At 42.8% G+C, this 14368-nt stretch overlaps 1 protein-coding gene across 4 annotated transcripts in view; it reads right to left on the bottom strand.

The window, feature by feature from the left end:
- SORT1 (sortilin 1) overlaps positions 1-13373 on the bottom strand; it is a 63887-nt gene extending 50514 nt beyond the window's left edge. For 2 of the 4 annotated variants that reach the window (XM_023641481.2, XM_023641482.2), the window contains exon 1: positions 10702-13373. In XM_023641481.2, the coding sequence (XP_023497249.2) occupies positions 10702-11139 (438 nt within the window). In that variant the 5' untranslated portion in view covers positions 11140-13373. Of the gene's footprint in view, positions 1-10450; positions 10607-10701 lie in introns of those variants that run through there. The other 2 variants (XM_070268574.1, XM_014740108.3) reach the window with 2 other exon arrangements.
- Between the last annotated feature and the right edge of the window lie 995 nt (positions 13374-14368).

The following is a 14368-nucleotide window of genomic DNA, read 5'->3' as shown; positions in this document are numbered from 1 at the left end:
CACGTTCTGTGCTTGTGGGGTATCCTCTATGAACACGCTTCTTCCAGAAGCCTGAAAACTAAGGCTAAACATGCTAGATGTTTAATCTACAGAAGACAGCCTGTCACAGCAAAAATAAAACTACAAAAGGGGGTTAAAGCCTAGTCCAGTAACTAATAGGTTGGGAAAGTAGGCACAAATCATTTTCTCTCCTGGGAATCCATTTCCTCAAGAGTAAAACTGAATTATGCTCCTTCACTCACTGGAATAACAAGAATCAAATGAAATAACATACAAAGGCAAGGCACTGGTGATCCCATAAAAGCTGGGATTTCAGATTTAGGCTTCCAAACCCTACTAGGGAACACAGGGACAGACAGGGCACAGTGACGTGCAGGAGAGGTCTGAAACACAGCCTGGGTGATGCTCTCGCAGGCAGGAGGAAATCTTAACAGAACACAGTTCTGCTAAATAAGGCACTGTAGGATCACAAAACATGAGCCAAAAATAAGATCACAAATGTTCTAGTTCTCGGGGAGACTATTCTTAGAAATGAAAAAGCTAAACATAAAACATCATACAGGTTTTCAAACCTATTCAATTATTCAGGATTTTATGCGAGGCAGGATGATATAGACGAGAGCACTGGGCTAAGACTCAGTCAAACTGAATTTTACTTCCAGCTCTGCCAAAAGCCATGTTTTGAGCAGCACAACCAAACTTCACCACCAAGGTGAGGGGGCTGGAATGACAACATTTCTAGTCCCTATAAGCTATAAAATTCTATGACTCATCTATAATTTAACCACTCAGTTTGCTTTTCCACTGCTCTGTCTTCATTAAAAAGAAAAAAATCAGCTCCCTGCTCTAAAGTCGAGTATTAAAAGGAGAGGGCAACAGCAACCCTCACAAGTAAAAGCCTCAACAACCTGGACACTCGCAGAAAGGAAGCAAGGGAGACCCCTGATGCCACTATCCAGGAAGTAAAAATCTATGCATTTGACCTAAGAGAAACTCGCAGACCATCACTCTAAATCAATTTGCTAAACTTGTTAGAATTGCCTAAAATTAGTAATCTGCTTTCTTGGTTTACAGAAGCAGCTAATAAAATCTGGGTGTAGTGTACCTAGAGACAGGGACAGCAGCAAGAAGGAAGAGGACATTGCAACGAGACTGCCGTTTCTGCAGGAAAAAAAGTAAACTTCAATAGCAGACAATGGCACTAAGCTTACAAATCTGGGCCAACCGAAGTGGGAGAAGACAGCCCCACATATCTCTAGAGGTCCTGAGGGCATTAATGTCATACCACATTAAAATAACATCAATCCTAGCATAGCATAATTTAACCTCTTCTTAATGATCCAGGCTCATACTGTTGACTAAGGCAGAGAAATATTTTTAGAAAGAGTCCCATTAAAATGAAACAAAAACTTCTGGCACTTACAAGCTTAGTTTTTGAAAAATTTCACCTTCATGGGATAATTCATTTCCAATCATGCCTAATAAATGAGCTAAATTTCAAAACTGTTAGCATTTAATTTTTACATCTTAGTCTCATTTCAAAGAAAAGCAAGTGATGAAGGGACATGCCCCAGTTGCCAGCTGCCTGAGCCATAAGGCTGGCTGCTCACCACTGGGCGTGGGGACTGACCCCTCACTCCCTCTGCTGCAACCACACTGGCCCTCTTCCAGATCTTGGGCACACTAAGCGCTTTCTAGCCCCAGGCCTTTGAACATGCTGGTCTCTCTGCCCAGCATACTCCTACTGGAGAAATTCTACTCATCTTCAAGTATCAGTTTAAATAATTTCAGCAAGTCCTTCCAATGTCTCTGACTAAAAGGACCTCTGCCAATTATTCTCCTATGGCTATTTTTTCTTCTTGGCACTTATCAGATTTATAATTATGTATTTGTTTAATGTCCATTTTTCTCTGCTGGTCATAAAGGCAGAGTTCTTGTCTGTTGTGTTCCACATCAGTTCCCAGGACCCAGTACAATGCTGAACATGTGGTAGGTGCTCAACAAGTACTTGTTGAATTAAAGAATGACAATAATAGTACTGAATCTTTGCTGAGCACTTATGATATATAAGGCACCACTGCTACTCTACAGATGAAGAAGCAGGCTCAGAGGGGTTAAGTAATTTGCCCGAAGTCACATAGCTTATAAGTGGCAGGGCAAAAATTCAAATTCATGTCTGTCTGACTCCAGATGACATAATTAACGACTACTCTTTCTCCAGCACTGTGAGAGACAAAGGTGGTGAAGGACTCATAGTACAAGTGTGGCCCCTACCTTCAAGGAGTTTACAACCTGCGGCATAAAAATGTAATAAATGAAAGTAAATATAAGACAGAATACTATAGTTAAGGGCTGGATTACATGGCATAGTTAAATGTTGTAGGAGAGAACAGAAAAAAACAACCAGAGCTAGCTAGAAGGGCATTCAGAGAGGAGGAATGCCATGAGAACAAAAACAGAGAAGAGAGCACATGGCGAGCTAAGGGGACTGGTGAGAAGGTTGCCTTAAGTGGAACAAAGGGTGAACAGAGGGCAGGAAGTGGTGAACTATTAGCTTAAAGAGATATATACACAATAAAAAATAATTCTGCTAACATTCTAGCCCTCTATGCTTCCAAGCAAAGCTCTTGAGAAGTACCTATCACGTCTTATTAATATTTCTTAAAACTTCAGAAAGGTCAGTAGAGTGCAAAGCTAACAGCGGCTGCTCAGTGAATGAATGAGGGTGGAATAGGCTAGGCGCAATTTCAGAGCTGTCAACTTAAAACCACACTCACTAACTCTAATAAACTAAAGCTTAATGCAGGAGAAGAGAGATAAAAGTGTAAGCAGTCTTACTTTTTGTAACTGTAAGTTCTTTAACTATTAAGTAAATAACTATACATACTCGAAACTACTACAACCAGCTGACCAAGCATCTGATGGCAGTGGGATCATTAATTTCTCCTCCACCTCCTACAGCTTCCAGAAAGACGCTTTGGACAGATGATCTCTCCCTCATCTTAACCCCCTTTTCTTAACCCCAAGGACATAAGTGGTACATATTTCTTAATCCGGATTTGGTTCCTGTGAGAATCCATAATAATTCTCTAGGAATATTACAGCCATAGAAAAAAAAATTTAAGCACATACACAAATATTTGGGCATCTAACTGGTAATGCATCAGAAGCTTCGTGGAGAGAATCATTATCGGAGACTCTCAATAAAGGACAAATATACACTAAATCCCACACTGTCTCATTTAATCTTCACAATGACCCTAAGAAGCTGGTATTAGTACACCCATTTTATAGATGAAAAACCTAAGGCTCACAGAGATTAATCTGTCCATGATCACCACTGAAGTCTGAGTCCTAGTCTGACCTGAGATCGTGTTCCCTCCTAACCACTGCCTCAAAGAACTATCAATCATATTAACAAGTTAAAATTATGATGTAATTGTGAAGGTTAAAAAAAGAACACATACGCTTCTCTCATTTCTGCCAATCTTGACTCACTCTCATTCCTGCCACCCCCGCCCAAGCCTGTCACCCAGCCCTGCCAAGTGATAAAACCAAATACATTTATGCCTCATCTGTCTCTTTTTATGCACATGTTCCTCAGGAGTTGGTATTTATCAGGATCATTTGGCTGACAATTGAGCCCCACAGATGCAATAACAGATCAACAGGCTTATTAAGAAATGACATAAATCATACATATATGGTACTTTATAAGGTCTTTAAAACATTTTCTCTTCAAAGCCTCACGGTAATGTCGCATTTTATATGATGGAGAACAGAGGCTCAGAATGGCTAGTTGAGCTCTGTTGAGGGTGCTATGACCATGAGGAGCAGAGAAGAATTCACAACTATGACTTCCACCCAGGGTCTATAATCTCGCCTTATCCCTAGAGCACATGCAGTGGTTCAAAACATCTCTGTGAAACACCTCCAAATGTAGCACCACACCGGGACATCTGTGTTCTACTCCCGGCCCTTGGCCCGTAGGCAAGTCATTTAGCCTCATCAGTAAAAGCAAGAGATCTGACCAGCTAATCAGCCTAACAATCTATGATTCAAACCGTTAAGCATCTTCTTAGCAGGAGTTCAACCTTATCCTTGTTCACAACTGTTCAGAAAAGAGAAATCTGTTCATGGGCTTCATCGCCTCACAGCTCCGGGGTTTCTCAGGCCTTGGCTCACATTTTCCTTCAGTGAGGTCCAGGAGTCCCTGAGTGCTCCTTCAAGTATAAAAGACGGTCTGCCTTGTCCTCTATTCTGCTCTCCTGTTGGACATACTCTTCCAAGACCACAGTAATGGTCAACCTCTAAAAGCAGAACTCTTCTTGGCTCCCCATCTCCACTTCTGGTTTCTTCAGCTCTAGCCTCATGTCTAGCACTATCTGTTAAAACAGTTTCTCCACTAAGTCCTAACACCAAACTCCCCACCCATAGTAGCCCTCTCTTTCCATCCCTCTCAAAGAGTTCTCTCTTTCAACTTCTCCATATGTTTTCCTAGTAACCTTAGTCATATTCCTCATCAATTACTTCCCGACAGAAATTTCCCATTGACCTTTCCCTGAGCATGTCTTGGATCTCCTTGCCTCCGTGCATTTACAGATCTCCCTAGGAATTACCTCTGCACCTTGATTCTCTCTTCATCCATGAGGCCTTCCCAAGTGGTCATATCGTCTTCAAAAATTCTTCCAAATTCTCAGCAAGCCATCTCTGAACAACCAAATCCTTAAGGTGGCACCAATACAGATATCTTTAAGGTTTAATTTTGCTTATCCACAGGCCTGGACTCCACTATATGTAGCTCAGTAAGTGTTTAAATGAATGACATCTATATGATGCTTACATTTAACAAAACATTTTGATAAAACTTCTCATTTGACTTGCCAAATAATCCTAAAGCTGCTTCTCTAGTTTAAAAAAACCACCATAAAGGTCAGAGAAGTTAAGTGCTTGTCCATGATCACACAGCTATGGAGCAGCAGAGCCAGGACTCAAATCTGGGCAGATATCTCTTTTGAATTGTGCATACAACATATCTATGACTTAAATCCCTTTGACAACTAGCAGGTACCAGACACACATTTGGTCTGAACTATGTTGTCTGGGAAGTACTAAAGTTAATTAACATGTTCCTTCCCAGTTCAATTTCCCTTGGTCCTTCAGGGTGATCCCACTGATGAAGCAGACTTGCAAACTGGCTCAAGTACAATAGTAGAACTTAGTTTTTTAGAACATATAGAAAGAAAAGAACAAAACTCTTAACAAAAGCAAATATAAGAGAAAGAGTACTCATTAGTCCCAGAAGGAAAAAACATACATTTTCTTCCGATGAAAATAAATCTAGCCAATTAATCACACATAAGTTTCTAACTAGCACAGGGCTGAGTATACCCATGGTAAGCTGACCTTCTATTTTCAAACACACAGGCAGCCAGGACAAAAAAAAAAAAAAAGCCCCAGTTTTGGCAGAGTACTGTAGGGAAGGAAAAAAACAAATTTGCTGCTATATAGCTACTGGGTTTGCTTGTGGACTATCCAGGCTAGCAGCTCTGATTAGCATTAGATTTTTCAGCTGATAAGGAATGATAAAGTATTACTCAAAAAATAAAACAGTCAAATGTCTTTCATAATTATATAAAAAAAATACTCCCGCTATCTTTAAGAACACTCGTATTTCACTGAAGCAAGCTCTGGAGGTGGTAACAAATCACCCCCAGATGTGAAATCCAGGCTATGTTCAAGTTCAACTGGGAAGCAGAACTGCCGCAATTTGCTTCTAAATTCGGAATCAACCAATAAATATCTGTGATTACAACCTCTGGCCTCCTCTCTTCCACATGAATCACAGAATTTTTTTTAGACGTTTTAAATCTAGTCCAAAACTTCTCATGTTGTAGATGAGAAACTGAGGGCCAGATACCGAAATGCCAAACACAAAATAAATGACATTCACAGAAAACTTTCTCAGCAAAACACCACAGGCTCTGAATGGAAGATTTTGTTTTTACTGTGGTTTCCTGAGACTGGGCTTGAGAGTAGAGAAGGAAAAATAGCCTCAATCTTTTTTTTAAAAAAAATCCTACATGTCCAGCATTCACCTAACAACTTCTAAAAGTATGAAGTGTCGTATGAAGATTCATTCAATCCAGCTAGGTCAAAGCCACATATAATCAACTCAACTTTGATCCCAGTCACCATTACAACAAAAACCTGCCTAGGACTGACTGAAAGTGTCCAGCTTGTTCCTCAAACCCCATTACTCCTCAAACCCACCTACGTACAGATAAGCGAAGCCACACAGACGGTGGGAAGAACAAGTTTTCACCAAGTTTTTAAAAAGAGTAGAAGATGTGATAGAAACAACTGGTTACAAAGGGATAGAAAGGAAATTGAAAATTTTTTAGAAATTTACAAATGCAGTATCTATTTTGTAATATTTTTGGAGCCCTTGCCACACAGCCCTTTGCTAGAAAAGCTGTATTTTTAATTACATGGTTTTGTCTCCTTTAATATTAGCTGGTGCGAACCTATGCATCAGTTATCAAGCCATGCTGTGCCGGGGGTCCCACATATAAAATAGAGGAAGATGGGCACGGATGATAGCTCAGGGCAAATCTCCCTCAGGAAAAAGAGGGGGATTGGTGGTGGACCTTAGCTCAGGGCTAATCTTCCTCAAAAAAAAGTTCATTTTCTGTGAAGACAGAGCTTGAGGGGTAGGAGTGGATAGGAAGGGAGGGAGAAGAGGAAATGTCACTCTTCTGCTCTGACCACTACAACTTGGCATTAAGCATTGCCCTTCGTGCAAGGATCACACAAGGGTAATAGGCCGACTAGGATAAAGTTAGGGAGCACAGTCCCTATAGTCAACCACGGAGAAGCCAACGCTTGTTGGCAAGAGCTGACTGAAAATCAGCAGAGTGCAGAGAAAGCCTCTATGAACCTGACATGAAAGATCCAATCAAAACAGGAGGATGGAGAGCCTATTATTATTGTTCTCATTACAAAAAGAAAATAGTCATTAGAAATTGACCTTCTTCAATTTCTTCATTATGACCTGCATAAGCCTTCTTCCAATTATTTCCACAGACAGGAGATTCAGATTTCTAATTAAAAATCACTATGCACAGAGCCAACTTTGAGTCAGCAGAGAACTTCCCTAATTATTACACTGCGTTCTCTTTGAGCCATTTGTCTTACCTGGCTAGCTCTCTACTCTCACCTCAACAACAAACAACAAACCTCAGACGAAGACTAACGTTTCCTCAGATAAATATACTTCAGCAAATCTCCTGATACTTCTAACTAAAATCCCCAATGCGTTAGTCATTTTAACATCCCCTAGGGTTAAAAGTCTGATTAGTATACTGCATGGGAGTGGAATCCTCAGGAGGATTTCGCTCATTCTGCTCAACCAGGACCAAAAAGGAGATACTACAGAACTCCTGTTCCTTGACCACAAAATGAATGGATGAAACAGGACCCAAGAGAAGATTAACTAGAGGTGAGGGTGGGAGTGCTGGGGAAGGCAGTATGAAGAGAGGCTGAGTAGTGGAATAAAGGAGGCAGTTAGAAAGTTCCCAGCAGTTAAGAGCACTGATCTTCAGATTTCCGGGTGTTACAAAGATCCACAACAAGAGGCTGAGAGCGGCAGCTCCCTGAAGCCTCCAACAGGCACATTCAGTCCTGTCAGCCTGGACTCAGCCCTGCCAGCACCAGGAAACAAACACACACATTCTTCTCAGAGCTGACACCGCACACAACACGCCTTCTCCACAAGGCCTGTTTATTTAAGAAACCAGATGCTTTGATGTCGGGATACAAGTTGGGAAGTTATGTGTAAAGAAGTAGTTAATGACAGGAGCAGAGGGAGGACAGAGAATGAGCAACAGTTCCCAGCTTTATTAATCATAAGATTAAAAAGTTTTAAGGAAGTTGTCAAATGGTCTGAACACAGGAATGAGAAGTAAGGAAATTATGTCAGCCACCACCGTAACTCTGGCCAAGGCATTTCATCTGTTTCTTCAAGACAGAGTTTCATGCCTAACCTCAAAGGGGTACTTATAGGAGGAATGTTTTGAAGCAATCCAACTTAGCAACCAACATTAATAAAATCTCCTAGGCTTGCTCAATTTCTCTCCTGTACACAGGTTACACATGTCATGAACACTCCAAGCACTTCAAGGAAAGAATCAGTTAAAAGTGTGGCATGAAAACAGTTTTGGGTTAAAGGCAAAAGGAAGGTTATTTATTGAGTCTAAGGAAAGAACATTTATAAATACACACACACACTTGTTGGATTTCATGAGTGAAGAAGCCTGAAGTGTTATAGGTCATTAGGGCACAGGTCTCCTGAAACCAGAAGAATATAAAACTACTATCATGTTTTAGTTCTACTTCCTTCTTAAGAAGATTAGTTAAATGCCAACATAGTCTCGCAAGCCAAATAAGCCACAGAAATAGGTCTAGGAGATTTGCTAAAACCTTCTGAGGCTTTTCATCCTCTTTCCTCTGTATCTCGGTACCCCCAGCATCTAGCACGTATTTGGACATCTGGAAGGCAATCACACACACTGACTACATGAATTAATGTCACCTGACAAGAACAGCAAGTTCTATAACAAATAAGAAGAGAATCAAGAACTGTTGATTCTTCTTGGGAATTGAATCCTGTCATTTTATGAAAAACTACTCTAAATGGCACCTTCCCAGCTGTACAAAAGTGTACGATATCTCTGATAAAAAGTTCTTCTGTCATGGTGATACGTTTATCTCACACTGCTTATAAAGGGTCCAAAAATACTAGATCTCTTCAACACGATTTAGGATGCTTTGTCATGACTTCTAAAAATATAGAACTGAAAAGCTGAACAGACCATTACATAACAATTCTTGGTTAAGGAGGTAGACCTCAACTGCTTTATTCAACCATTTCCAAGGTGAAGAAGATTATTAACAGTGCCTCCACTTTTACCACATGTACACGTTACCTTTTTTAATTTAAAATGATGGGATCTCTGAAGAAGAGACCAAGGATGATTAACAAATGCAAAAATAGCTACTCAAAATTAGATCACTGGAGGAAGGTTGAAAAAAAAATCATTGGAAACAGTAGCTAAATAAAATGAAAAAAATAGAGGGAAGTTTCTCTATATATGGATGTCAAAGAACGAGTGGGTTCAGGTCTGCTCTCAAGTAGATTTGGCCTAAGGGCCCCCTGAGCCAGTTTTTTCAACGTCTTGCTTTAGAAATCAGTATACTACAAATGAGATATCAATTAAACTGGGGAAGACTCTTGAGGAAAGGAATAAATGCACAAGTAGCCACAGGTCCTAAAGGTAGGTCAACCAGCAAGAGAAAAATCTAAAATACGGAGTACAAATGCTGTGTCCAGCTGGCTCAAGGAAGGAAGTGGTCCTGTTATAAATTAAGCATCAGTGTTGTAAAGCCTTTCTCAACTCCCCACTGTGAGGTGGAAGTCTACACGATTATTGTTTTTCTCGTCAAACAGGAAAACTTCCCAGTACTCATTCCACCCTATCGGCGCCCAGCCTGTCCCACCCGTCAGCACTAGCTTGGCCACCTTTATGCAGCTGCTGCTTGGAACCCATTAAGTGAGGTTATCCCTGATTGCTTGTGCCTTGACTCCAATTGCCCTGGGTCCCCAGCTCTGAGAATTCGGCACAGATAACAAGGACAGTCCAGGTAGAGGGAGAAAGATAGTTTAAGGGGAGACTGAGGTTGGGCTGATATGGAATGCACAAGGACAAATGCAGGTGGTCACTTATCTCTGTCCCCATGTGCAACTCTCTATGAAAAAGGAAAGGATATAACGGAGAAAATACACTAAATTGAAAATACATCATGCAAACGTGGGTAGCAACAATTAAATCGTTTTAGAAAAACATGAGGAATGAAGATGCCCACGTTGCACTGAAGCAAGGAGCCAGGACACGCCTAACAATAGGCTTGGTCAATCCAGCAGTGCAAAGGTTGAACCGCTTGTTCCCAGGGAGAGAAGTGCCACGATTTTTAAAGTCTTTGACTAGGACCCAGCTCAGAGCAGAGTATCTGCAATGTGTTACTTAACGGTTAGAAACCTTGTCACAACAGAATGTAAACATCCTGGTCAGAGTCCGATGCCACCATAGAAGGTCAAATTGAAGGCGCAAAAGAGATCACACACACTGCCATCCCTTTTCCAAGCTTGTTCCGTTAACTATTAAAATACACGCAGTAACCTAACCACTGCTTTGGGATTCTGAACACCCGCCTACCCGTCCTGAAAGCACAGACCCAGAGAGGACACACCTTTGCTTCTGCGCAGCCCAACTTCTGCAAGCACTTAAGAGGTAATTATTCCTCCAGCTTCCTGGTGGCTTCCAGCGTTATTGGATCCTGACTCTTTATACACACAGAAAACAACGACGCTCGAGAGATTTTGACAACTTACAAAAACGAATGCCATGAAAGTCGAAGACTGCCTCTCCTATGACGAAACACAGCCGCTCGGGCCGCGGCGCCCGGGGGCCGCTCCCCGGGCCGGACTCCGCCCGCCGCAGTTTCGGGGCCGCGGCCCGGGGGGCGCGGGCGCTGCGGGGCCTGGGGCTCGTCGGCGGAGCCGCGAGGCGCGCGGCCAGAGGAGGAGGGGCCGGCGGCGGCACCTCGCGGTCCGGGCGGCGCCCGGGCCCGGCGCCCGCTCACCTGGTGCGTGTTGTTCGCCAGCCTGGCGACGAAGTCCCGGACCCGGCCGCAGTCGTCGTCCTCGTCGAGCGCGCTGCGCCGCCAACGGCCGCCGCGGGGAAACTGGCCCCCGGGCGCGGCCGCGCGCAGCCCCCAGCTCACCCCGACGGGGCCGGACCAGCGCGACAGCGGCGCAGCGGGCGGTGGCGGCGCGTCCAGCCGGTCCTGGCCGAGCGTTGCCCGCGGCAGCAGCTGCAGGAGGAGGAAGAGGCCGAGGCCGTGGGGCCAGCGCGAGAGGCCGTCCGCAGCTTTCCGGGGCCGCTCCATCGCCGCCGAATGCCGACGCCGCCGACACCTGCCGCCCGGCGCGCCCGCCCACCCCCGCCGGCGCCGCGCCACACCCCCGAGCCCGAGCCCGGCGCTCCTTGGATACGCGCAGCCGGGCCTCTCCGCTCCCATAGGCTGGCCGCCTGTCCTTCTTCCCCGGGCCACTCCTCATTGGCTCGCGTCGCCTCCGGCTCGGGGGTCCTGGATTCGGATGCCAAGATGCGGGACTGATTGGCTGGAACGTGGCAGAGACGGCTGAGGTCATCCCCTCCTCGCCTGGCGTCGCCAGGGCCGGGCTTCCAGAGTTAGCATTGGAGCTTTCCGCTTCTTCTAGTGAAGCCCCCTGCTCCGCGGCGCCCCGACCTCTTGCTGCTCCCTCCGGCATCCTCAAGTTGGGGTTGGGTTAGTCCCCCTCCTCTCCCCGAGAGACACTTCTAAAATTATTGGGGTTGCGGCAGCGCCTGGAAATCTCAGGGAATCCCTGAGCCTGCTCAGCTGGAAAAGGGGGCTTCGTCATGAACCGGCGCTTCAGGTTTTTAACCCCCGCGCACTGGAGCGCCCAGTGTCTGCTGAAGCCGCCGCCTTGCTGCCAAAAAGGTGAATGCGAATTGTGTGGGCTACATCCTATGGAGCCAGATAGACATCAGGCCGTCCGTGACTCAGGCAAGCTTGAAGAAAAGTCTCTCCATCACGGACGGCCTCGCTCACCTTCTTCTACAGGGAGTTAGGCCAAAGTTGGAATTGCTTATTGGTTTTCCTGGAGTTAGAAAGTAGCTTAGATATGAGGGTCAGGTAAAAGGGGGCGAGAGAATTGCCCAGTGCCTCCTTTAGATGTGATCGTTTCATAGATGAGTATTTATCTTTACCAAAGTGCCTAAACCCTGCAGTGAGTGCACTGCACATTTTGGGTTTTGGTATATGATGTCCCCTAGATTAGCACCCCGCCTCCAGTAAATAAAACTAAACCCCTACGCTGTGCTGTTCCCTTTATCGCAGAAAGTGCGCGCACAGAACTTCTAGAACATGCAGCGCAGGTAAAACCAGTTCTGGATCTTAACCCTATTGACTCCCTCCCTTCAGAAGGCTACAAGTTGTCCAGTAGAAAAGGTAGCAAACAGAAGATACAAAGAATACAAAACGTTACATCCAAATAAAGCAAGCAACTAGAAATTACTTTTAACTATAAACTAGAGGTAAACCCAAATAAGAATATATTCATTGTAGAGCAAAATGGTGCAGTGCACCCAACCCAATGTTTACATTAAAATCCTTCTAATTGGGTTACTCTGAAAACAAAGATTTACAAATTTATGTTTTTCCAGAACAACCATAGTAAGACGTGAGAAGTGAAAAATACTTTTGAACGGCATCTGAGCAGGATGGTAAAATCACTAGAATAGCCTTCCAAGTTATCAGCTACTGAAATGACAAGATAAAGCTCGATGAAAACTGGTGAACAGTTTGCTCCTTTCCATTAACTACCATGTGTCAGATTATTTTTTAATCTATGCCAACCAAGGAGTAGATCACAAGACAGTCAGTTCCAGTAGCATGTGATTAGCTGGGGGGAGAAAAGGGGCTATACAGGAATATTTCTTTGTTCGGGTGACACAAAGATGAATGGTCTATTGTCTTACTGTCTGAAAGGAAAAAAGTCAACTCAACAGTGCCATCTCCTGGAGAAATTCCTAAATACACGTTTTAACAGTATTAAATTGTTGCAATTATCTGTACTTTCATTTTTTAATATATTGCTTTTAGTTCTCATTATACGCTTACAGAATATATATTTCCTTCCTCAAACTGTATCAGCTGCTGAGTAACTTGGTACCATGGTACTTGGCATAAGGCACTGAGAAAATGTTTGATTGAATAAAATGTTTTTAGTTTTTCTCTAATGACACAGGCACTAAATACAAAAGTTGCACTGTCAGTGTGCATACTGACACATAAGATCTTACCTTACTTGCAAGACTAAAGTATGTAAATTTATCTTATTACTAAAAACCATACTTTTCTCCAAGATAAATTTTATACCAGAAAGATGAATAGAAAGCAGTTACATTCACAAAGCCATTGCTTTTCCTAGTAAGATCATTTGATTCTATTTAAGTTAGACACAAGAAGAAACCTTGCAGAGTTTTAAGATTCTACAGAGAACCAAAGTTCTCTTTCAAGAATGCTCTAATTCTATTCTTTCAAGAATTCTAAAATTAGAATTATAGAGGGTATGAAATTTACTGTTTCACCAGTTGTAGTCTAAGGTACAAATACACTGCCCAGGCAGTGGGAGGGAAAACAGTGTAAGCTGAAGCTAAGAGCTATTCCTCAGTATTTTTCCCCCTACATAATGCACATAAGACACTACTCCACCTCTCCCCAAAGCAGCATGTTTTTCCATTTCTGCATTAACCAACACTGAGTTAAAGGGAATATTGTTTATGGTCTAATTCCCCCCACTAGAAGCTTCATGGGAGCACACCCTATCTAGTACTTTTACAGCTCTATCCCCAATGCCTAATACATTACTTGGCATATAGTAGGTAGGTACTCAATAAATTTAAATTTGAATAAATAGTTGAGATAGGATTTGATAAAAGATGAACATGAAACTAATCCCATGATCACCATGCTATATTTAATAAGAGGGTTAAAATCACTAGAACAGTCTCCAAAACACTGGTGACAATAGACTCTAGTTCCCTACTTTCCTGACGTGTACGTCTAGGGCAAAATTCTTTTCTTCCAAATGTTTCCTGTCATTGCAGTTTCCAAATATATATAAGCACAATTTGTTTTTTGCTGGGAACACAGTATGAATTTAATATGAATTCGGCCTACTCAAATAATCAGAATTTATTTTGACATCGAAGAGTACAACTCCCTCCAAGCGTTAATGGGGATAAGACACAATCAATTCTGCATTATCCACATATGGATTAGCCATGTTGTGGATAATGCAAGTACATTCTCAATGAGATTTCCCTATTACTCAGTAAGTCTCTAGGCTTCAAGGGACCTGGCATTGCAAAATTATGAGTTGATGATCTAAAACCAGAAAATCTGAGTTCAAGTCCCAACAGCTTAATTTTCTGTGTCCATGGTCACACAGCCTTAGATTCTTCATCTGTTAAGTATAACAATATCTACTTCATATGGCCATTTTTGAGGCTCCAAAAGATTGATAATCTCAATCAGTTATATGATGGTAGCTCTAATATAGTACATTCCAAGGTCTAACGTAAACTATTTCTGAATATACCATTCTCTTACTGATTTGTAATTGATCGCCAGCGAGGCTAAGATCATGAATTCTTTTATAGTCCTTAACTTCATAAAAAAAGAAAATCTCTTTCCAAAT

This window comes from Equus caballus, chromosome 5 (assembly GCF_041296265.1).
Source record: "Equus caballus isolate H_3958 breed thoroughbred chromosome 5, TB-T2T, whole genome shotgun sequence".
Classification (NCBI taxonomy): domain Eukaryota; kingdom Metazoa; phylum Chordata; class Mammalia; order Perissodactyla; family Equidae; genus Equus; species Equus caballus.
Note: the sequence above shows the minus strand (reverse complement) of the source record. Positions and strands in the feature narration are given on the sequence as shown.